Genomic DNA, 25960 nt, shown 5'->3' on the forward strand with positions numbered 1-25960 from the left:
GTGCATGGAAAAAGGGGGGGGGGGGGGGGGGCGTGAGGCGTGAGGCGTGCGAGCAGCGAGTCCTTCATAAACACACCATCCTTCCATTAGCTTGTTTTTAGTGTGGTAGTCCATCACTAAATAGTCACAAGAATGGAAATTCCCTGCAATCATGGGAATTCAGGCCTGTCCTCATTCCCTGCTCCCATTTTACATTCCATGTGACTATGTTGAACTTTTTCTCTGGCACAAGTTATTATTTTCTGGACATTGTATGTGTGCATGCTTACATTAACAGATTTGTTTCAAGTGAGTATCTTATATTCACTCCATTCAATACATTACAAAATGCAAACTCTCCAATTTTTGCTTCTGTATGAAAGTCCAAACCACCTGTTTTCTCATTCTGCACAGGACTGTTGTGGTTGCCTGAATCAATGTTTAGAGTATGTGCTTTTCAATAGACACCCTTTTTACAACGTACTCACAGTATAGGTGCAATAGGAAAGCTGCAAAATCAGAGAATCAGCAAACCTCAACGAAGTGGAGAGGTTGTCTGCTTTGCTAAACCTTGAGCGTAGTCAGTTTCAAAGAGAACTACATGACATTGAATGGTATTTTTCTCCAAACGTGCCTTCGCTTTTGTCACTGGCCTTTCTTCTGGACATAAACTTAATTTGATTATAGTTTGCTCTTATTTAAACAATTAGTCCTTGTAGCTTTTATCTTGTCCTTTTGTGCACATTACAAAATTGATGTTAGGTTATTCGAAACTCTAGCAACACAGAGAGCATCTCTTGCTGACCAAGTACATGAGGAGTGCAGGCTTTATTCAGCCTTTCCACCAGGTCAGTAGTGCTCATAGAAAGAGTCGTTTCTCTAAAAACAGAATTTGTTAAAATTTTTTATATTTATATTTCCCTTAGTGATGAGAAACATTCTAGAAACATGCAAATGGTTTCAGAATGTATGTGGTCTAGGATGCATTGATGTCATGAATGTGAGGAGGTGTGCATCTGGTTCATAGCACCCATGTGGTGGGTATTTGAATACTCGGACAAACAATAAACCCATTATCTGCAGTGTACAGAAGATGCTTTGGATAGGAACCCAGCTTCATCCTGAGCTCTTGCATTGCAGGGAGCCATGCCTTACTATTACCAACCTGTGATGTTCTATCTAGGGGCTGGCTGATCTCTGAACGGCTCAAGGTGAGCGATGCAATTCTAAAGAGTATTGAAACGGGGGCAATCTGTTCATGCTAAGCAATGTCGTACCACTGTTAATTTATGTGATATTTTATCGAAGGGGCTGGCTGATCTATGAACGGCTCAATGTGAGCGATGATACATCTAATGAGTATCAAATGGGAGCAATCTGCCATGCCAAATTATTCTGACATACCGGGCACCCACATATGTAATGCCCCACCCCGTTCTAAGTCGCATAACTGGCATATCCGCTGCATCTGAGGCACCAAAGTATATCTACATTTCTCTACCTGTAGCTGATGGGAGGAGGTGCAAAGCTGTCCTATGACACATCAAGCCTGAGCAAGGGCCGTGAATCCGTGTATCTCGGCCGTAAATAAAGCCATCATCAGTAATGCAAAGAAAAGTTTTTTTGTAAAAAGCGTTTTTTTCTCAACTATTGAGGAGTCACCCATGTCCTCTCTATATCTATCTTCACGAAACCTTGTCTGATAATACTATTAATAAATGTTTAACTGTGATCGAAGGTGCATTCAAGGAGTATTTGAAATTGTAGGAAGTTGTCCATAGTAAAGTCATGCAGTTGAAACCAAGCTGACATCTATCCATACCAGCATCTAGAATCTTTCCCATGGCTAGCAATAGATGGTTCGAGGTCCAATCTAGCGTAATAATGACCCGAAAGCTTCCACAAGCCATGCATGTAAGATAATAATCTAGTAAGTCAGAGTCACACGGGAACTCAGGACGGAAACCCAAGGTCGGGGGAAGACATACGGGGAGGGGGATGACCCAGAACTGACGACAGACAGCTTGGCAGTTGGGACTGCAGCTGGATCTCCCAGGGACGGCGTTCCTAACGGGATAACGGTATGGAACGGCAACAGGGACAGCCACCAACGGTCATTGACCATTTCAAACGGTCCAGGTTTGGAAATAGCCCTTCGGGGACTATTTCCACCATAATGTAGGGGGAGTTTTGGGGTCCATTGACCCTTGGCACCTCCCCATAGCCTACAAAAGGGGAGCGCTTGACCCAAGAGCTTAAAGCCTTCAAGTGTCAATGCCCATCGCTCAAACCTCCTCTATGTGATATATGTGTAGCTCAACAAATTAAAAAAAAAAGTTGGTTTTCATTGTTGCCGCTCCGTGCACCGACCCTTTCCCTAACTTTTTCTGTCTCAGCCCTGACCCCATTTTCTATCCCCGTTCCCTGACCCATGTTTCTAATCCTAGAGATCATAGTCCATTATTGGACATTACTGCACACATCTTCATTTTTAGCCCTTACAGCTTCGGCTTCTGGCGTTTTGTTTAGCATCAATGCTAAGAGGGGGTGTTAAGAGTATTCACTACTACTATTGTTGCACCTTGGTCTAGGGCATGCTTGTATTGCTTGTGTATCTCTTGGACTCACCACCAGGCTGCATCTTTATCTATCACCATTGGGGATATCCACTCACAATGCTCCCCAGGAATGATGATGCCTGCATTTTGCATGTGTATTATGAGATATGAGGGCGCTTCCATTGCTTATTCAGGGAGGGTTTTGGACCCCTAGATAGAGTCATGAGGTATCAGGATCAGAGATGCCTTGGCTTATATCTACTTGAGCTACACCAACATAGAGATAGTCTGCTGAGGAGACATGGAGTACGACAGTCACAGAGACAGATCACAGACTTCTTTGGATCGAGGGAGCCAGGAGACCAACCACCAGCACAGGGTTGTACCCGCATTCATACTAGAGGCACCCTCATTGACAAGGCGAATGAGCTCGGGAGATCGAGACAACCACGACCGAGACATAGGAGCACACTCCATCGTCGGAGACTCCAGCAGAGGATCAGAGGCATTCTAGCACGACACCCAGATTGTCATTGAGGGCCTATTCTACATTTTCACATTTCACATTTCACACTTCATTTTCAGTTTTCATCTTTACATTCAGTCCTTTTTGTACTTGTATTTCAGACATTGTATTAGATTCACCACTTTGTATCTGATGGTCTCATAGGTCATTTTGTCCTTTTGAAGACGTTAATATATCATTTCATTTCCAACTCTTGTTTTATCCCGACTGCATACTTTTGATTCAGCTTAGACTTGTTTAGCTCCATTGACGAGAGGTATAGTGTGGACTCCTAGCCCAGGGGATGTGCCTTCGAGATCATGGTAAGTCCAAGCAAACACATCTTTGAAGGATTGCATAAAAGAGACTACTTGGTTGTTGATGGTCCTACGACCAACCTGCTAGGAGAATAGGCCTAGGGGTGTTTATGGCGCCTAGGTTGACCACCTTGCCTGGGTTTGAAGGTGTGACTGTTGGATGTGTATCCGTAGCCTAAGAAGAAGCAACCTCTTGGAGCATAGAAACATTATGAGCTAGTGTCTGATCGATGGGAAAGTCAGCATATGCTTCTTGCCCCCAACCAAGGGGAAGTTCCTCGAAGGGTGAGTCTTTGGACGCGGGGAGTGCTTTGGCTTTGGAAGAAGTTTTAGCTCAAGGAGAGGTGTCATTTGAGGCTAATTGATGCAAAGGTGACTTCTTTGCTCCTCTGTGATCCTTCATGGGCTCGCTAAACCCCAAAGCCTTCATGTGGTAGACATGGTTGCTGCATCCGGGTCAGGGGAAGCATCTGGGTTAGGGGTAGCAGGTTCAGGGCCTAGTGGTCAACGGATGCAACAGCAATGTAGAAGCTGTGAGGTGCCAAAGGTGTATTAGCATGGTAAAAGTACCTTGCAGAGCTTGCATAGGAGTCGTCATCAACAAAGGCAGCATGTGCCTTGGGTGACCATAGGGAGAAATCATGTACCTTGTATGTTCCTTTGAAGGTGAAATTGGGCTTATCTTGAGATGCATTTAGATATATACATTTGATACAGGAGCTAAAAATCCTTGTTGAAGATTATGAGCAACGCTTTGTTGCGGATGTCGAAGCCCCTTGAGGTAGTAGCATTCCTTGTCCTGATGCCCACCTTTCTCCTAGAAGTGTCGATAAGCTTTAGGGGGCATTCTTGGGGAGGATGTCTGCTAGAGCCTAGACCCCAGTTGACCTGCTGGACCGTGCTAGACCCTGCTAAACCTGCTAGACCTTGCTAGACCAGCGTGGACTAGTTGATCTCGGACTAGCTGACCTAGGACTAGGGAGCTAGCCTAATTAATGAACTCCTTTAGCTTGCCACTAGCTTGAATGAGCAATGTAGAGTGAGACTTCATTTGAGGTGCCACCGGGCTTGCCAAAAATGAGAGCACCTATAGTAGGAAAACTATTTCTTGCTCTTCAATTTGGGTGCTCCTAAGTAGAGTATATATAGAAATCTCACTCCATGGTACACATCAATACAACTGAAAGACATATTAGCATAATTGAAACGTCATTGAACAAAGGAATGTACTAGAATTAAATACACGTATGTAACTAGCTACCACTAAGATGGTATAGTCAAAGCATGTCAAAAAGCCAATATCTAACTAGGAGGAGGTATGGCCTTTTGCCATGCAAATTCAGAATGAGCCCAACTACTCTCAATGTATTAGCTACAAGCTGGCTCTAGACCAGGTGCTCTCAAGGTACAATGTGGGTGTCAAGGCTCAAACAGAGCAAGGAGAGTGCTGTGTGTATGACCAGACCCTGAACAAAGACTCATATCCAAGACTCGTACAAAACTGACCATACATACAACTGTGGGGAACAACCAAGACTACTAAGAAATATCTTTGAGAGACGAGTCACGACTAAACATATCAGACCGTAATGGGAAGCAAAAGGCTAGCCACAATGTCCATTCGGCTACCACTCCTTGGTGTCATGCCAAGCGCCATGGTCTACTAGACTACCGACAACCTTGGTTCATCAGTCAAGTGCCCATCTGCGAACCCCAAACCAACTGTAACTGTCAGTCTAGTGCACGTGACACTGTAGCCCGATTACAGCTCTCATGACCGAAAGTAGTGCAAAAGGTGGTGGCATAACCCAACGATACATACCATTGATTCCAATCCAGTGGAATCCAGAAGGGAATCATTGCATGCCTGGTACCATGCCATATATCCCTACCATATGCCAAGCATACTGGTTCCAGAAGTCTCAGATTCTATCTTTAGGCTTCCAACATTGATACTTGGCCGCCATCTCTGAAAAAGTCTTGAGTTCTTGCCTAAAAATCCTGGGTAGAGTGGCATATGTTACTATTGTGCAGAGTTGGATCCCTTCTTGTTGGTAGAAGACTTGGTTGCCTTCACCCTAGCCTTGGCCTTAACCCGAGGCTTCACCACTCCTTTCTAGCGTCTGATGGTTGTGTTCATCAGCTTTATGTGTATATACTTAGCATAACGAGGATCCTTAGATTCTAGAATAGATGAGAAGATGATGCATGAGCATGTTGACCGTGGCTTCTTGAGCCTGCTCCACATCAAGAGGTGTAGTATGCTGAGTCTTAAACTGCTCCTATGCTGCCTCGTTTGAGCCTCCTCTTCCACTTCCTCTTCAACTTTCTCTAACTTTTCCTCCTCACCCTTGTTGCCTGTGAGATGGTGCTGCTCCATGATGAGTTGCTATAGTCTGTAACAATCGTATCAGAGCTCAGAAAGTTTCTTCTTCTATGGAGGATCCGATCCCTTTTGCAACACACATAGATTCTCGAGGAGAATCCGACAAAGCAGTCAAGATTTTGTTCGACATAGAGTCTCCATGTCCTTGCCTCAGACTTATTAACCACTCCCACCCTTGGTCCATCGCGCAGTGCTGGATTGGTGGAGTTTGTTGCATGAGTACTTAGAGTCAGTATATACTGAAGAAAGTTTTTGTCCTTTGGCTATTTTTGCAGGCATAATTGAGGGTGATTACAATTCTTTCAAGAGGGAGAAATGTCACAAAGTGATGATGTGGCATGCCCTATTGGAAGAGAGATGGCCGAGTGGACCTCACTTTGCAAAGCATCTAGATGTAGAGTCTGAGAGGAGAGGACCCTCGGAAATTGTACATTTCTGTGAGCAATAATAAAGGAATACCAAAAGGGACGCTCGTCTTTGGGGTTAGTGCATCTGAGCGGGGAACTCCGCCATGCTGTGTCGACAGGAGACTCGATCAGAGCATAGAGGACAAGGTTCAGGAGGAGTGGCAGTCTTATTCAGGGAGGAGCTACAGTCTCTGATACATATAGCTCGGAGGGATGAGCATGCTAGGTACATGTGGGTGAGATTGAAGGCAGAGACATGCAGATCTCTACATCGCTATTTGCTGTTTCCCTCCTAGTACTTCAGTATATGCATCAACTAGAGGACAATCCCCCTTCTCTAGTTTGGATAATGATAAATGGGAGTTTTCCAGAGATTGCGACATTACTATCTTGGGGGATTTCAATGCTAGGACTGCCCATCACCGAACAATATTCGACGACTCCTCAGAGGAGTTGATGCAGGAGCTTGATATTACAGAAATGGGTCTGTCTAGATTATCATAGGATGAGGAGCGCACTGAGTATGGCAGATACTTGATTGATATGGGGACTGCACATGGATTGGCCATTTTGAATGGCCTGCAAAGATTCCCTGCAAGCAGCAGGTGGTTTTACATGCTTTCCACATCGGCATGGCTCTAGTATAGTGGATTATGTTATGGCTCCGCCATGACTCATTCCTTCCTTTCAGGATTTCATGGTGGGAACTAGGCTGGTTGGGGTAGCAGTCGATCATGCTATCTTGTCTTTCACTCTATCGTTCCAGTCCAACACAGCTCCATTGGGAGAGGCCTCCACACATACTCGGTATACCTTCACGAGGGAGACGGATCCCGTGTACACTGATGGGATATACATGCAGCTATGCACTCAGGAGCTAGGACAACCACTAGATGAGCTCACCCAGATTTTGACAGAGACACTCCATGATGCATCATCAGAGGCATATCCCCACAGTCAGCCTACACGAAGACGATCTGGGAGCATGCCTCAGAACAGTTGGTATGATGAGGAGTGTAGAGAGACGAGGATCAGGTTACAAAGAGAGGTGCTCATGGATACTACTACACATAGACAATCACGGATTATCTTTCGCCGCCTAGTGCGACGAAAGAAGAGGGCTTACCTATCTCAATTAGAGCGTGATCTGTATCAGTTGTTTATGAGTCAGGACTCTAGTGAGGCATGGAGGCTTTTCAATGAGCACTCTCCACCGCCAGCCATCACTTCCACAGAGACATGGGGGGAGTATGCTACACCTCTCTATACAGCATCGTGGCTCTTTGACACTCTGGTCACTTCGGCCATGCTGTACGGAGTGGAGATATGGGGCCCCTGAGTTGATCATCATAGCAAAGCTGGCAGTACTGATGGATGGAGATGTATGGTGAAGCCCTTGGTGTCTATGATTTCTTGGATGATTAGGGCCAAGGTCTCAATACCACATGACTTTGTTAGGGCAGAGCTCGCTGCTCCTCCATTGGTAGTGGAGGCACTCACTCGATCAGTTTCATTTATACATAGCACTTGGCTCTCCCTAGAGACAGATATGCTCTTTTAGCACTAGAGTCTTCGCGACAGCTGGCATTGCAGGGAGATAGATCATGTTGGTATGTAGAGATGGCATCTTGGTTTCAGTTACATGGCTTTAGTGTGGATCGGCTACCCCCATTTCAGTACTCTCTGGATGCACTCTCCATCTCCCTCACTAGGGCAGAGATTACCAGGCTCATCAGATACGACTTGATTCAGTTGGATACGAAGAGGACATGCATACAACCTACATATGAGCTAGGTACGAAGATGAATTTCTATAGAGAGCATCTTCTCCAACTCACGGAGGATGGTTTTCTGATCAGCAGACCAGGATACATGGATACTCATCTATCCCACGGGATACAATGTGCTATTGGTCAGATACGCACATCCTCACATCAGCTAGAGATCGAGACAGACAGATTTAGAGGAGTACCCGCTGAGTCCACGATTTGTCAGGTGTGCGAGATAGAGCCAGAGACAGAGCTACATTACATATGTCACTACCCAGTATACTATGAGATACGAGGCCGCTTTCACTGTCCATTCAGAGAGGGTTTTGGGCCACTTTCTAGAGTCATGAGACCAGGATCGGAGATGCCTCGGATTATACTTACTGGAGATTCACAAACACAAAGAGGACCTCTTGCGGAGGGGCACAATGAGAGAGATCCAGCAACAGCGGAAGATTACATATTTCTTTCAGTAAATAGACAGAGGAGTTTGAGCAGCCCCCACAACATAACAACACTAGAGGCATACTGCTTGATCGGGCGATAGAGCTGGGGGGGTCCCGTCGCCCACGGATGAGGGGGCCCTCTCGACATCGACGCAGATTGCGACAGGGATCCAACCATACTGGCGCAACATAGGAGCCGTCCCAAGGGAGTCCCTACCTTGGAGGACATTGAATCTCTATAGTCTTTTGGATATTGATATATATGTATATGATGCCTCGACTGTCAGAAAGCTCCATTGTATCAGCTCACCCTTTGTATTTCCTTTGTATCATCTTTCACCCCACCCCTACCCAGTATTTTCTTTTTAGTTCTTTGTACTTTTTGAACCCAGAGCTGGTATTATATTCACCACATGTAACCTTTTGGTCTCATAGGTCATCTTGGCCTTTTGAAGACGTTAATATTACATTTCATTACATTTCATTTCTCTCTCTCTCTCTCTCTCTCTCTCTCTCTCTCTCTCTCTCTCAAGAAGTGAAACAAATAGGCAAGAAAGATGGCGGCGCACTACATGGTCACAAGCAAGACGATGACAGCCATTGAAAGAGAGTTGAAAGAATGCAAAGCTCACATGGATGAGTGGAAGAAAGAGAAGAACTCACTTCTTGAATGGAAAAAGAGGGAGGAGCAGGCGAGGGAACTAGAGCGCAAGGAGTTCTGGGCTGAAATTCAAGCTCTAAAAGGTAGCATCTCAGCCCTTCGGAAGGAACACGCCGAAACCAAAGAGAGAGGCGCCTTGAAGATGGAGAAATTCAGCCATCAATGATAGATAAGCTAAATAGTGTACAAGCACAAGTCAAAGAAATAAAGGAGGAAGGAGAAAAGAAGACCTCATGGATGGAGGTTCTCTCCAAAACGCAAAAAAAGGTGGAAGAGGCTGAAAAGTGGATTGAAGCTATCAAGAAGGGGAAGGGCGAGGGCATTCTGGCTACACCCGACATCATCAACAAGACACTTGAAGAGGAACAACGAAGAAGGGTACGCGCTCTACACGTGAGAGTGACCGGCCTAAACGATTCAAATAAGGTGGACCAAGAGGTGAAGAGCTTCATGTCAATGATGGGGGTGGAGAAGCCCTCGCACACACAAACTTGGAGAGTGGGCAAGAAGAATGAAGGTAATGGGGAGAGTTCAAAAGAACGGGCTCTCATTTTGCGCTTTCCCTTCATGGAAGAAAAGAAAGACTTTTTAAAGAAGAGGCCCACCCTCAAGAAAATAAGTATCTTTTTTAGGAGATGACCTTACCCTCTCACAACTTGCACATATGAGAGAGGTCATGCCAGAGATTATAGCAGCAAGGGAGAAGGGAAAGTTAGCCTTCTACAGAAATGGACGAGTAATGATTACAGAGCACCGCTCTACATGACGGTGTGAGACCTATGGGACCGCTCTCAGGATGGCGGTTTGGAACTGTAATGGTTCGTATAGACTTGATGTGGGGGCTTTTGAGGACAGCTTCAGAGACAGAGACATTGTTTTCTACTCAGAGACTCATCAGGCTCCAAGATAGTTGATGCCGTATATATCAGGATACAGATGGGAGACAGCTTGCCAGACATGCACCAGATCTGAGCATGGGACTAGAGGATCAGGAGGTGTAGCAATTCTTTTCAGAGAGGAGCTCCAGCCACTACCGCACATAGTTCGGAGAGATGATCAGGCCAGATACTTGTGGGTGAGGCTGAGGGCATATGCTATTTTCCTCCCAGCACTTCAGTATATGCTTCACCCATCGCCATATGCTATTTTCCTCCCAGCACTTCAGTATATGCTTCACCCAGAGGACAGTCTCCTTACTCTGTACTTGATGATGATATTTGGGAGTTCTCCATGGATGGAGACATCATACTTTTGGGGGATTTCAATGCTCGTACAAGCAGTTCACAGACTGTTTTCTATGACACCTCATAGGAGATGCTCAGAGAGCTAGAGCCAGAGGAGATGGGGCTTGAGAGATGCTTACACGACAGAGAGCATACAGAGTATGGGCGATACCTAAGAGAGATGACGACTACTCACAGTTTAGCCATACTAAATGGCTTACCGACTTTCCCATCGTCTACAGGTTTTACTTGTTTTCCACACAGACATGGGTCCAATACTGTAGACTATGTTCTGACATATCCGAGCTTTATCTCTCACATTCAGGATTTTACAGTGGGGTCCATGCCTGTTGGGATAGCAGTAGATCATGCACTTTTGACATTATCAGTCTCCTTTGAGTACAATACATCTCAAGCCTCACGTGGTGGTAGACATCCATGCTATACTTTTACACCAGAGTCTGACTCAGTCTATGCAGAGGAGATACGTAGGCTTTTATGCACATCAGAGCCAGTATACACGGTGGAGGAGATCACATCTATGCTGACAGTGACATTACATGGGGCAGCGACAGAGGCATACCCACACACTCAGCCTGGTTAGAGACGTCGTTCTGGGCACATGCCTCAGAACAGCTGGTATGATGAGGAGTGTCGACAGAGGAGAGCTCAGATACAGCGGGAGCTTGCATTGGGAGTGATCACCTATAGACAGTCTTGTATTGCTACACGACGACCAGTGCGACGGAAGAAGCGAGCTTTCTTGGTCCATATGGAGAAAGATTTATATCAGCTCTTCCTTAGTAGAGATTCAGGAGAGGCTTGGCATCTATTCCATGAGCAGTCTCCCCCACCAGTGATTACTTCTACAGAGATATGGGGGCAGTATGCAGCATCTTTATACACTGTACCTCGATAGCCACCACTACCAGATCCACCACAGCCATGTCCGGCTACGAGCACCTTCTTTACCACTGAGATGGTAAAGGAGGCCATTGACAGGATGAAGACCAAACGGGCACAGAATCATGTGGGTTTGGTAGCAGAGCACATTATACATGCTGGGGACTTGTTGGCAGAGATGCTTGAGCGTTGCACGGTTATTCAACCGTGTCATGTGTGAGGGCTTTCCTGAGTCTTGGAGATTATCTACTATTGTACCTATCTTCAAGACAGGAGACCCCACAGTGCCGGGGAATTACCATACTATCATGGTAGGACACACATTGGCACGGTTGTATGCATCCATCCTCGAGCATAGGCTGAGCAGTTGGGCAGAGATTATGGGCATACGGGCACCTGCGCAGGCTGGTTTCAGGAGGGGTTTCTCCACACTGGATCATGTCTTTACACTCAGAGCTATCATTGAGGAGGGTCGAGCACATGGTAGACGGATATATTGCAGCTTTGTGGACTTTCGCAAAGCTTTTGACACAGTACCGAGGGCCCGATTGATGCGCCGACTTATGGAATTGGGGGTACCCACAGAGCTGATATGGGGGGTTATGGCATTGTACAGTTCAGTGATGGGTCATGTACGCACATCAGAGGGGATATCTGACATAGATCACTCCGCTATCAGAGTGAAACAGGGATACCCATTGTCCTCTACTTTATTTGGTATGTATGTTGATGAGGTCTCTGATTATATTGACAGAGGAGGAGATAGAGGTGCTCAGCTTGCAGGGACATGGATCCTTCTTTTATTGTATGCTGATGATATCGTGTTGATATCAAACTCACCAGAGGGTATGCAGAGACATTTGGACGCATTGCATTGTTTTGCAGGGGATAGTGGTTTGTGTGTCAACCTTGGTAAAACCAAGGTCATGGTATTGAATACCATGCCACAGTGGGTTAGGAGATCAGCACCTACATTCACATATGGTCAGGACAGTATGGAGTACACTGATACATACACATATCTTGGGGTGGTCTTTAGTGGACCGAGGTTCACATTGAAAGTGGTAGCAGACACTAGATTGACTCGTGCCTATGCAGCCCTAGGCGGTTTAGAGAGGATTTGTTCGCATGTTCAGTTCCAGGAACCTCGAACAAAGCTCTGGCTCTTCGACACTTTGGTCGCTTCAGTTATGCACTACGGGGTTCAGGTTTGGGGACCGTCTGTTGACAGTGCTGGATAAAGTAATATGGAGAGACCCTTGGTATCTATGATTGCTAGGTTGATTAGAGCCAAGGCCTCAGTTCCACATGACATCATGCGAGCGGAACTGGCTGCACCAGATCAGTATCATTTGTACACAGCTTATGGGACACCACCAGGGACATATATGCTAGGCTTCCTCTTGAGTCATCCAGACAGCTGGCATTACAGGGAGATACATCATGTTGGTATGCATAGATTAGCTCATGGTTTCACAGGCATGGTTTCAGCATGGACAGGCTGCCCCCTTTCCAGTATTCTCTTGATGCACCATCTTTGGCTCTTACACGGATGGCGATTACTAGACTCATTCGGCAGGATCTTATCCAGCTTGATAGCAGGAGGACATGGATAGAGCCATCACGAGAGTTGGGTATGAAGAGGGCTTTCTATAGAGAGCATCTTCTCCAACTCACGATAGACGGATTTGTCACACGGCCCAGCTACATGGACACACATCTATCTCATGGGTTACGATGTACCATAGGCCAGATTCGCACATCTTCACACCAGCTTGAGATTGAGACAGGTAGATTCAGAGGCATACCAGCAGACAATAGGATATGTCAGTTATGCCATGTAGAGCCAGAGACAGAGTTTCACTACATATGTCACTGCACAGTCTACTATGAGATACGGGGATGGTTTCATTGTTTATTCAAAGATGGTTTTGACTCGTTAGATAGAGTCATGAGATATCAAGATCAGAGATGTCTCGGATTATTTCTACTTGAGATACAGAGACATAGAGACTCTCTATTGAGAGGGCATAGACAGAGACAGTCCCAGAGACGCATCTCAGATTTCTTCAGTCCGAGTACCACAGAGGCAGAGGGGACACCACCATCACAAAGCTCGGTTCCCTGTAGCGCGGATAATGTGTCGTGCCCTCTACAGTGGGTGGTCCTTAGTGCAATGTGCGTGACAATCTCACTCAAACAGACTGAATCTCCCTCACACAGACTGAACAGAAAGGAAACAATAGACGCCAACAGAGCTCACAAAGACACAACAGTAGACCAGAACATATGACTCGACTATCTCAAAGACTGATACAGACTCTGGCGTGGCAGCACACTGAGCTCCAGCACAAGACTCACAGGTACAATGGGGGTGTCGAGGCTCAGATGTGCCGGGATGGTGAAGATGTGCTCTGTGAATAGACTCATTGCTCTAGAGGACAATGCTAGACCAAAGGTGAAGAAGATAATCCGATGACCCACCGCTACTACTCATATGTAACACCATAAAGGGCCACCAACGGCTCATAAATGTCAGCCATGTGGTGACCAAGCCACGATGTCCACTAGACCACCGTTGGTATTGCACTGCCACGTGTCACTCCCCAGTCCACAGGGTCCATCCAGTGTGAACCAGACCAACTGTAACCAACTGTCCAACTGTCTATCCTGTGAAGTGACACTATAGCCCTGCTACAGGTTGCCCGCCACAAGACCGCTCACCGTCTCGTTGAGAAGAATACTGAAAAAATTGTGAAGGAAAACCACTAGGTATTGCATCCGTACATCTTTCTTGAAGCATATGTTAGGCCCATGACCTTACATACCTCAAAAGTGGAGTTAAAAAAACATTGCACTCCTTGCAATCGCCTTAAGCTTCTAACTAGGCAGGAACCCAGTATGTATGATTGCATAGCCTGGTTCATGCTTGCAGTCGCAGATGAACGTGCCACACTTTTGCCGACAATACTCTTCTCAAAAAGATGGATGACCATAAGCCCGAGTAACACCGCAAATAGGGTTACGCTCCATCATGATGGCAGAACGGAAAGGCCTTCACAACAACAGGATGGCAACCAAGTGAAAGCATAGAGCCAGCTGATCATGCGGGATGTTGGGGGAAAAACTTGCTGAGCCTTTTGTGATCCTCCAGTCTCCTTGGGCCCCGCTGAGTGCCCACTCCTCACCTTCAGATTACTATGATCTATGTCATTCACTGTTGCCTCCACAATTTCTTTTCGACCCAATGCTGCTGGAATGTTTTGTGCAACTAGCATAGAGGCAGGTGCCTTGCCTGCAGCATATCTGTCCATGTTGACATCAATCTCTAGTTTTCGCGAGGGGGGTTGGTTAGGGCGAGGGCAAGGGAGGGAGAGGGTAGGGGCGAGAGGGAGTGGGTAGGGGCGAGTGGAAGGGAGGGGGAGGGTAGGGGCGAGGGTGAAGGGGGTGGGTAGGGGCGAGAGGAAGTGAGGGGGTGGGTAGGGGCGAGGGCAAGCTGGGGTGGGTAGGGGCGAGGGTAGGGGGCTGGGTAGAGACGAGGGCAAGCTGGGGTGGGTAGGGGCGAGGGGTGAGGGGTGGATAGGGGCGAGGGTAGGGAGGGCTGAGTAGGGGGTAGGGGCGAGGGAAGGGGGAGGGACTAGGTTGAGGGGGTGGGGGCGAGGGCGAGGGGGAGGGGGTGGACTGGTTAGGAGCGAGAGGGGTGGGTAAAAGGAGGGCGAGGGGATGAGGGGGAGGGACTAGGAGTGAGGGGTGAGAGGAACTAGGGCGAGGGCGAGGGGGTGAGGGTAGGGCGAGGGCGAGTGGGTAGGGGCGAGGGGGTGAGGGGTAGGTAGATTGGCTAGGGCGAGGGGGTAGGTAGAGGGGCTAGGGCGAGGGCGAGGGGGTGAGGGCGAGTGGGAAGGGGCGAGGGGGTAGGTAGAGGGGCTAGGGCGAGGGTGAGGGGGTAGGTAGGGGGGCTAGGGCGAGGGGTTGGTAGGGGGGCTAGGGCGAGGGGGTAGGTAGGTGGGAGGGGGAGGGTGAGGGCGAGGGGTTAGGTAGAGGGGGTAGGTAGGTGGGAGGGGGAGGGCGAGGACGAGGGGGTAGGTAGGGGGGCTAGGGCGAGGGGGTAGGTAGAGGGGCTAGGGCGAGGGTGAGGGGGTAGGTAGGGGGGCGAGGGCGAGGGCGAGGAAGGTAGGGAGAGGGCTAGGGGCCCGGCTAGGGGTAGACAAGCGGTCGCGACAATTCCATCTGCTGAACAACAGAATGCAGGAACCTGCATCAAGGGAGGATTCTGTAGGAGCCAGCACCAATGGAGGGCTTGCCGCCAGGAGCCTACAGTAGCAGGGGAGAACATTAGTGCCTGCTCTCTATTGTTTTGGTGACTCTCATGTAGATGATGGGAACAACAATGTTCGGTGCTCTTGATGATCTCTTTGCCACAACTGTGAACCCGAAGGATGTGGGCATTCTGATTCCCTTGATGCAGGAATGTGCATCAAGGGAGGATTCTGTAGGAGCCAGCACCAATGGAGGGCTTGCCGCCAGGAGCCTACAGTAGCAGGGGAGAACATTAGTGCCTGCTCTCTATTGTTTTGGTGACTCTCATGTAGATGATGGGAACAACAATGTTCGGTGCTCTTGATGATCTCTTTGCCACAACTGTGAACCCGAAGGATGTGGGCATTCTGATTGTGGGTAAGGTTGAGGGGGTAAGGGTAGATAGGTACAAGTAAGGAGGAGACCGCTATCATGAGCAAGACAGCTATCAAGATCTTGGAATTCATCTTGCAGGACGGGCTCTCAGAATGGAGTTTGCTAGACGCAGAGGAGAGCTTTCTTCTGGTCAAAGAAGAAAGAGACACCAAAGGGTTTGATGTTTGAGGGGGAGTGATCTCCTGTAGAGGAGATTTCTTCCTGCTTCTCTGCTTCTTCAAAGGCTCAAGTGGCTCATTAAGTTTTGTAACTATGGAAACATTTAAAAAGGGTGTACCTTCAGGCAAACAGTGAATAGAGACTCCATAACAAGGCATAGACTTGGTAGCATCCAACCATTCCAACAGATCCTCATCCGACCCGTCAGGTGGAGTAGCCTGTTCATGTTTAGGATTGGTTTCCATTGACAAAGAAACTTGCTGCACCATGGGATCCATACCTCCTTCTAAGAGAATCGGTTGCATCGGGGAGCCAGAAGTATGTATCCACATTGCATCGTTTCCCCAATCGTGGAGTGCTTTAGTATGTCGCAGCCATGGTCTTCCAATAAGCAAGGGAAATCCGCCCTCAACTTGGGGAAGACGAACCACCACAAAATCCAAGTTAAAAGTAAAGTTTTGTACGTGCAGAGGCACATTGCCCCCGATGCCCACTGGGTATATTGTTCGTTGATCGGCCAATGTAACTGTGAAGGGAGTAGGTCGAGTAGGTTGTAGACCTAGAGCTAACATAGTGAACTCGGGCATCAGGTTGATGCCAGATCCACCATCCAATATCACTTTATAGAAATGCCGACCAAAACGGGCACTGTCAGGCGAGGGCTTCTATAATCCGTGAGTGGAGCAGCAGGATTTGATATCATATAAGACTCTGACGGTCGCACTGGGAGGTGCCCGCCACTAGGACCTGCTCCAGGGTAAAGTGACTGAATAACTGTAAGGGTGTCAGTTCTAAAAATTGCATCTAGCCGCAACATGTCATAGAGGGACACTTGTTGGAAAGTGTTCTTCAAGACTGTCTCTGCTGTACGCTTCGCTTTTTCTACCTGTTGTTGTTCCTCTCGTACTTTGATCTTCTGTAGATCGGACACTGCTTCCAAGAAAGATTCATCAATATCTGAGAGCAAAGATTTGGATTCTTTCATGGCACTAGGGGATGGCTTGTTAACAGCTGCAGGCAGGGTATCCACTTGTGTGACAATGTGTGGGGGAGTTGAACTTGATGGAATGCTAAGACCGAGAGCGGCTCTCTGGGCCCGGGCGAGGACGCCTGATGGCTCCTCTGCCAATTGCGACGGCTTATTTTGAGGGGTAACCACGTGGGTAGAAGGGGGCGGCTGAGAAACAGTGCTCACTGCTATCAAGTTGAGCTTGGGAAAGGCAAACTCATTCTGGCTTTGACTTGAGTTCGAAGCCGTGGATGCACGAAGTTTAGGGCAATCCTTACTGTAGTGATCCTTCGTTTCAGGGCAATGACGGCAAGGAGGGGACCCTTCTGGCAGGGGGCATTTGCTTTGGTAATGCCCGTATTCCCCGCATCTGTAGCACAAAATGGGCCGATTCAAAGGGCGAGCCGAAGGGCGAGGTGGTCCTTGCTCTTGGTGCATTGAGTTTGAGGTGGAGGCATAGAAGCTTTGAGGTGATGAGGGAGCATGGGTGTGATAAAAGCTCTGAGAGGGAAAAGTGCTCTGCATACCTTGCATTGGAGGGGCTGACAATAAAGGTGGCATGTGGTGTGGATGGCCACATGGAGAGACCATGTTTGGATGTAGGTGCTTGCCCTTGTTTGAGGTGGAGGCATAGAAGCTTTGAGGTGAGAGGGAGCATGGGTGTGATAAAAGCTCTGAGAGGGAAAAGTGCTCTGCATACCTTGCATTGGAGGGGCTGACAATAAAGGTGGCATGTGGTGTGGATGGCCATGGAGAGACCATGTTGGATGTAGGTGCTTGCCCTTGTTGAAAAATAGGACCAAGACTTTGCTGTATTTGTCGCAACCCCTTGGGTAGTAGCAATCCTTCTTCATGCCCCGACTTTTCGCAGAAATGTAGTAAACCCGAAGGGGACAGTCCTTTGGAGGTGTCTTGGAGAGTTGAATGAGTTGCACCATTAATAAAGAGACCGCTCCTGCTGCGCCCGAAGCTCTTCTAGCTCTCTCTTGATTTGATCCAAAGCCTCGTGATGTAGGGACTTTTCTTGTCTGAATGGAGTTGATTTCTCCTCTTGAAGAGCGCGTTGAAGTTTCAGGGCTTCAAGTTCCCTACGCAAGGAAGTCAATGGATCAACAGGACTACTTTCCGAAAACCCAGAAGGAGTTTCTATGGGAAGGGAGTTGCTGAACAACTTCCTAGCCCCCTCTATCCTAGTAACAACTGCAATAAACTCCTCGAGAGTGGCGTCGAGTCGGAGACTCTCTCGGAGTTTTTGCTGAGATGTTTTTGGAAGCGCCTTCTCCACCCACTTTTTAACCATGAATTCACCGGGTTGTTGGGGGAGCTTGGCCACCAGCGACTTAGTTTTAGTCATAAGCTCTACAAAAGTCTCCTTTGGCTTGAGCACTATGTTGGCCAACTCATCCAACACCTTCTCCTAGTAGTCACTTGGCCTGAAAGCTGCACAGAACTATTGTCTTAAGGCTCCCCAAGTTGCAAAATGGCTCTCTGCAAACTAGCTGTACCATTTGTCTGCTAAGCCGTCCAAGGTGGATGGAAAAAGTACATGATAAGCATCTTCTCTGTTAAGACCACGTCCTCTATAGAGAGATACGAACCTCCGTGCATGATCGTCAACATCTTCCGAAGAAAGTCCTTTGAAGGTAGGGAACTTGATATTTACCTTGGCCAAAACACTAGCTAACGGCTCCATGGCCCCTTGTGTAGCCTGTTGCACAATAGCCTGCTGTAGCATAATAGGAGAGAGCTTTACTGGAGAAGGTGCTCGAGAAGATGCGGAACCGGATGAAGGAATGGGTGATGTCATATGTGTAGGTATAGGTGATGAGGTTGATGGACTTCTACAAGGTGTGAAAGTTCGTCTTCTATGATAGTACTTCAGAGGGCTCAGTAGTGCGCTTTGACGCTCGACTGACCGCCTTGTATGTGGCATGCAGTGACCACCAGTCCAACCAACTTTGGCAAGAAGGGGCCCTTAACTGTTTGCTGAACAACAAAGGTCTAGACTAGGACAAGTGAGGATAATGACCACACCACCTGGTCCAGGACCACCAATGACTAGACCACCTAGCTGGACCAAGACGAGGAGAATTGTACCAAGGCGAGAAGGACTGGACCAGGACTAGGGACTAGACCAAGACCAGAGACTAGGGACTAGAGCAGGACCAGAGACTAGACCAGGACGAGAGACGAGGACTGGTTGGACCAGGGTGAGAGAGGACCAGACCAACAGACTAGCAACCCAAATGCAAGCGAAGGGGCGAAGCTCGTTAACAACGAACTAGCTTCACGATTTGTATCTCCACAGAGAGTGAGACTTTATGTGAGGTCCCACCCTGATCGCCAAAATGAGAGCACCTGTAGGGCGGATAATGTGTCGTGCTCTCTATAGTGGGTGGTCCTCAGTGCAATGTGCGTGACAATGTCACTCAAACAGATTGAATCTCCCTCACACAGACTGAACAGAAAGGAAACAATAGACGCCAACAGAGCTCACAAAGACACAACAGCAGACCAGAACATATGACTCGACTTTCTCAAAGATTGATACAGACTCTGGCATGGCAGCACACTCAGCTCCAGCCCAGGACTCATAGGTACAATGGGGGTGTCGAGGCTCAGATGTGCCGGGATGGTGAAGGTGTGATCTGTGAATAGACTCACTGCTCTAGAGGACGATGCTGCACCAAAGGTGAAGATGATAATCCGATGACCCACCGCTACTACTCATATGTAACACCATAAAGGGCCACCAACGGCTCATAAATGTCAGCCATGTGGTGACCTAGCCACGATGTCCACTAGACGACCGTCGGTACTACACTGCCACGTGTCACTCCCCAGCCCACAGGGTCCATCCAGTGTGAACCAGACCAACTGTAACCAACTGTCCAACTGTCTATCCTGTGAAGTGACACTGTAGCCCTGCTACATTCCCACCCATACACACACCAGCTGTACTCTCATTGACCGAGCTATAGAGTTGGGGAGATCGAGACGACCGCGACTGAGGAGGGGGGTCAGGTAGCACCGGCGACTGAGGAGGGGAGCCACGTAGCACCGGCGGAGATTGCGGCAGAGGATCCACAGGATTCTAGCACGACACCACACGTAGCACCGCCGGAGATTGCGGTAGAGGATCCACAGGATTCTAGCACGACACCAGAGTGTCGATCAGGATAGGCTTCATGCTACTGCTATATTGTATCATGGTGACACTTATCCCCACTTTGTACCTTTGTGGCATGATACCATTGGTCAGCCTACCAGCCACCCATAGGAGTCGGTAGCACTCCTATCTCAGTTCTTAGTTTGTAGTTTTCTTTGTTTGTACCCAGACTTGGTACTAGACTCATCATTGTAATCATTTGGTCTCATAGGTCATTTTGGCCTTTTGTAGACGTTAATATATCATTTCATTTCATCTCTCTCTCTCTCTCTCTCTCTCTCTCTCTCTCTCTCTCTCTCTCTCTCTCTCTCTCTCTCTCAAAGTTTAGTGATTTTGCAGTTTCTGTTCGTGTGTTGCTATTGATTTCTCGCTTGGAGTGTCCAAGTCTGTAACATGGGAATCCTTGGCGGTAATCTTTATTAATCCGTGAAAAATAGGTGTGAATCATCCCTGTGAGCCCACTCTCACAATCTAGTTTAGAACTGGTGACTTGGTGTAGCAGGAAAACTATGTCGTGCTCTCTACATTGGGTGCTGCTCAGTGAAATATGTGTGAAACCTCGATCCAACAGAAAGAAAACATAACACAACAATCGAATGAGCTACGTAAAGACACAACAATAGACTCAATAGACTTAGAACACCATGGAACTTGACTAACTCATAGAAGCAGTATAGACTCTAGCTGGTAGCACACTCAGCTCCAAGCCTAGGACTCAGAGGTACAATGGGGGTGTCGAGGCTCCAATGTGCAGGGAGAGTGCAGATGTGCGGTGCTCGACACAAGACACAAGACTTCTGATGCTAGAGTATAGAAAACAGATGATGCATATGATGACTGGAACCAATTATACATATATACAATCATAAAGAGCCACCAACCGCTAGCAAAATATCCGAGTTCAGCTATGTCTATCGCCAAACTGTGGTGGTGGTGATCTCGCCATGGTGTCCCCTAGACCACCACCCGTATCACTGTCGCGTGTCACTGCCCATGCGAGAGTCCGTCCAATGTGAACTCCAGTCCAACTGTAACTAATTGCTGGTCCTGTGTTAGTGACACTGTAGCCCTGCTACACCTGGCCACATACTTATAGCTCCTGGCAGCCCAAAATCAATTTCTATTTAAAATGGGTGATACAAAAATCAACTTGGCTCGCAAAATTAACTCACATCTGGGGATGATTCCATTATCCCTTCAAAGAGGGTTTTGGGCCTCTATCGAATGGAGGGTGCTGGATTACACAGCTCAAAGATTCCTTGGGATTTTCTTGCTAGAATTTTGTAGATACATATATGCTTTATTAGAATTATGGAGTCTAGCATAAGACTTTTTCAGAGGCATGTGATAGATTTCTTCCAGAGAAGCACCTCTTAGAAGATTCCAAGGACTCGTCACTTTTCAGCGCATGGGACTTTCCTCGATAGAGCTACAAAGATTAATACATCTTCATGCCCTTGTCCCTCTTGTAGATCACGTCAATTATATAATTATGATCGCCGCATCTACAGAGATTAATAGATCTTCATGCCCTTGTCCCTCTTGTAGATCACGTCAATTATATATTTATGATCGCCGCACCTATGCCATTGTTGAGAGGCATAGAGCAGCTCCTACAAGGTTCTTCACAAAGGGGGAAGTTGCTGCCATGGTACAACGGCCCATGAGAGAGTGTGATGGTAAAGCCTCGATACAATGGCCATGAGAGAGAGAAATGAAATGAAATGAAATGATATATTAACGTCTACAAGAGGCCAAAATGACCTATGAGACCAACTGATTACAATGATGAGTCTAGTACCAAGTCTGGGTACAAACAAAGAACTGATAGGAGTGCTACCGACTCCTATGGGTGGCTGGTAGGCTGAGCAATGGTATCATGCCATAAAGGTACAAAGTGGGGATAAGTGTCACCATGATACAATATAGCAGTAGCATGAAGCCTATCCCGATCGACATTCTGGGTGTCGTGCTAGAATCCTGTGGATCCTCTGCCGCAATCTCCGCCGGTGCTGCGTGGCTCCCCTCCTCAGTCGCGGTCGTCTCGATCTCCCTAACTCTATAGCTCGATCAATGAGAGTACCGCTGATGTGTGTATGGGTGGGAACCGAGCTCTTTGGTGGTGGTGTCCCCTCTGACTCTGTGGTACTCAGACTGAAGAAATCTGAGATGCGTCTCTGGGACTGTCTCTGTCTTTGCCCATTCAATAGAGCGTCTCTATGTCTCTGAATCTCAAGTAGGAATAATCCGAGACATCTTTGATCCTGATATCTCATGACTCTGTCTAACGAGTCAAAACCATCTCTGAATAGACAATGAAAGCGTCCCCGTATCTCATAGTAGACTGTGCAACGACATATGTAGTGAAACTCTGTCTCTGGCTCTGCATGGCATAACTGACATATCCTACTATCTGCTGGTATGCCTCTGAATCTACCTGTCTCAATCCCAAGCTGGTGTGAAGATGTGCGAATCTGGCCAATAGCACATCGTAACCTATGAGATAGATGTGTGTCCATGTAACTGGGCCGTGTGACAAATCCGTCTGTCGTGAGTTGAAGAAGATGTTCTCTATAGAAAACCCTCTTCGTACCCAACTCCCGTGATGGTTCTATCCATGTCCTCTTGCTATCAGAGAGAGAGAGAGAGAGAGAGAGAGAGAGAGAGAGAGAGAGAGAGAGAGAGAGAGTATGTGATGGTACTAATAGTGGCAGGCTGGCAGCCTAAGTAGGAGATCAGGCTTTGGGAGAGTTGTAACCAACTTGGTCTACTAGCTCTTGTATTTGTTTACATTTTGAATATTTGCTACCGTAACTTTCTTTAATGATATATCGCTTAAGCTTTGAGATAATGAAGGCAATCTTTTGATGTGTAGGGTGCCAGGAGTGCCAAGGTATGTAGTTGCAGGAATTTAGTAATTTTTGGTGGCACTGAGAATCTAGGATACTCCAACTAGAGAAAGACTCCCCTTTGTAAAAGTGTATATCAAGGATAAATGCTTCATGAGAGGAAATGGTTGTGGTAACCTTGATATGCTCCTGTAAAGGATGCCCATACACTGCAAGAAGATTGGTTACTTCAATGTGGGAGCCTTGCCAAATGCCAAAAGCATCATCCACAAATCTTTTATAGTAAAGTAGAGGTTGATGCTGTCTTCTAGATGACACAAAAAAGGACAAGCGTAGACAACCGCAAAATTAGAACCCATTGCGGTGATTTCACTTGGTGCCAACTTTTACCATTAAAAGATATGTAGTGGTGATTGAGGACAAGCGATGCCAAAGTCAAGATGAGGTTGAGCTTGAGAGGGGGAAAATGATCTTGAATGAAATATTTGAGAGCATGGAGGCCTTCAGCAATAGGGATACTAGGATACAAGGACTCAACATCAAAGGTAAAGAGGATGACATGAGTTGGAAGGGGAAGAGAGGACAAATCCACAATAAGGGATTGTGAATCTTTAAGGTGTTGTCTTTCGGAAAACAAGATAGGGTAAAGCTGTAAATGTAGCCACTTAGAGGCATTCTCCAAAACAATAGGAGCAAATCAGGCGATCTACAAGGTGAGGCTTGTGAATCTTGGGAAGGAGGAAGAAAGGACAAGGTTTAGGGTTGCTCTTGGAGGGTGCTAAGATAAATCTCTTCTCATTCAAGGGGAGGGTAGGGAATCGGGAGGGGATAGAGAAGAGGAGGGATTGTACAAACTTGAGGGGCGCGGGGCATAGATAAACAGGTCTGAGAGGTGACAATAAGCCTCTTGTAGGTACCAATCCATAGAGAGGATGATGGGTCCAAGGTTCTTATCTGCCGGTTTAATGATTATGCTCTTATCTCTCTTAAGCGTATGTAGAGCCTTAGCCAAGGCGGGTTGAGTGCGAAAAGAGTGCGAGTCCATAGAGAAAGGGAGGGACTCTAAGAGAGAGAAAAGTTTTTTGAAGGATGTACTAAGAGCTAGAGAAGGTGAGGGAGGAAGCCAAGAGGGGTTAGGAATAAAGAAAGGGGAAAGAGTGGGTTGTGAGGAAGTTCTGTTGAAAAATATTTGGAGTCCATAACTTCTCTCTAATTTAGAATAAGCAACTAGAGTAGAGGAAGGGGGAGGAATGTAATTGAGTCCAAGTCCTAAATTTTTCTTTTTTGACAGAGAGAGATGACGATTAGAGAGATTATGCAACGAGTGGTTAGTGACCTTATGCTCTAGAGAAAAGACGGATCCCATTACAAGAGTTTTAAAAAGATGAGGGTTGGGGAGCGGAAACCAATATTTGGCTCTTCTTTTGAATCCATGAGAACGGGGGCCAGGGAGAAAGGGAGGCGAGTGGGTCCAAATATTAGGAAAGAGGGGAGGCTTAGTAAAGAGCACCCACGAAGAAGGGTGCTCCACACCAACTCTCTCCTCCATTGCAAGTTTTTTGAGGTATGGCGATGCTTGGAAAGGCTAAACTTAGGGTGGAGGGGCTTATTTGGGAACCTGGGTGAGGGGAAGGTTTAGGTCAGGGGGAGGGTTTGAACAAGGGATAGTTAGGGTGAGGGGAGGGATTAGGGAGGGGGGTGCCAAGAGGATAGTTAGGGGTCCTCAATAAAGGAGGGACTATGGGTGAAAGAGAAGAATTTTGGCCATGGGTGCCAAAGGAAAAATTACAAGGTTTGGAGGTCATAATTGAAGTTAGAAGGATAAAGGTTTTGCGTTTTTTGAAAGGTTGACGAAGCTACCACATCCAAAGAAAACTTGGCATTTATACCCAATGGCTGTGGATTGGACGATAACTTAAAAGGTTGATGCTTACTACCAAGAGGCATCTTTGACGGGGTGGAAAGAAGCTTGCTCATTTGAATTGTGACCTCATGCTGAAAAAGTTTGCCAACGGTTTCTTCTTTGGGCATGGCTTCCACCTCTTCCAAAAGAACTTGTTGAGACCTCTTCCTAGCCTTATGTGCTTCCGCTTCCAAGGAGGAGGCTAGCTGGGTTTGGAGGATCAATTTATGGCTGTTGGCATGGAACTCGTGGAGAGACGATTGTTTCCAAACCAAAAGTTGGTTATTCCAAGTTTGGTCGTCGGCAACACCTTTGGAAAGGAGACGGTTGAGAGCTTGCTAGTGAGGTTGGTGAGCCTTTGGTCTACGCTTTCATGATAAGAGTCAAACTCCTTTTGAAGGTTAGAGATCAGAAGGGTTTGGGCTTGGATGTATACATCGGTGCAATCCAATTGGTATTGTATATTAAGGGCAACAAGTTTCGACTTGAGAAGTGCTTGTGCATGAGTCATCCAACACAAGTCGAGGCGGCTTCATACAAAGGCTTAAAAGAGATTTTTGGTTAGCACGAAGACTTTGGAGGTGTAAAAGGAGGGATTTTGCCTTGGCAAGCTTAGAAAAAGAGCTTTAAATTCTTCCAAGGAGAGATTAATAATTTTATCAAACTCTGTTGGTTTTTCTAAGGCTGGCAAAATAGAGGGATTTAAAAGAGGGTTAGAGTCATTCGAGGTTAAAGACGGAGTGGAAAAAATAGGTGAGGGACAAGGTGAGAGAGTGGTGAAGGTCGATGAGGAGAGAGACTCAAAGGAGGAAGGAAAAGTGAGGGGTGGCGGTTGTAAAAATGCCCCTTTGAGTAGCATGCGTCGAGATGGTCGGTGCTTGGAAAGCTTTGGCAAGGTTAGGAGGGAAGTCGAGGTCCTCTAAAGGGAGATTTTCCGTGGGTCCTGGCAGCTCTTCGGGGCTGAAATTTGCTCTCTTGGATAGCACCATGGAGGAGGCAGGAATATGCGAAGGATTTGCTTCATT

General features: G+C 47.2%; 1 protein-coding gene across 4 annotated transcripts in view; it reads left to right on the forward strand.

The window, feature by feature from the left end:
* LOC147422190 (uncharacterized) overlaps positions 1-25960 on the forward strand; it is a 164363-nt gene that overhangs the window by 68443 nt on the left and 69960 nt on the right. For all 4 annotated transcript variants that reach the window (XM_086503413.1, XM_086503412.1, XM_086503411.1 and 1 more), the window contains 2 exons: positions 484-593; positions 742-827. In XM_086503413.1, the coding sequence (XP_086359539.1) occupies positions 484-593; positions 742-827 (196 nt within the window). The remainder of the gene's footprint in view (positions 1-483; positions 594-741; positions 828-25960) is intronic.

This window comes from Adiantum capillus-veneris, chromosome 27 (genome assembly GCF_014529385.1).
Source record: "Adiantum capillus-veneris isolate H3 chromosome 27, ASM1452938v2, whole genome shotgun sequence".
NCBI classification, from domain to species: domain Eukaryota; kingdom Viridiplantae; phylum Streptophyta; class Polypodiopsida; order Polypodiales; family Pteridaceae; genus Adiantum; species Adiantum capillus-veneris.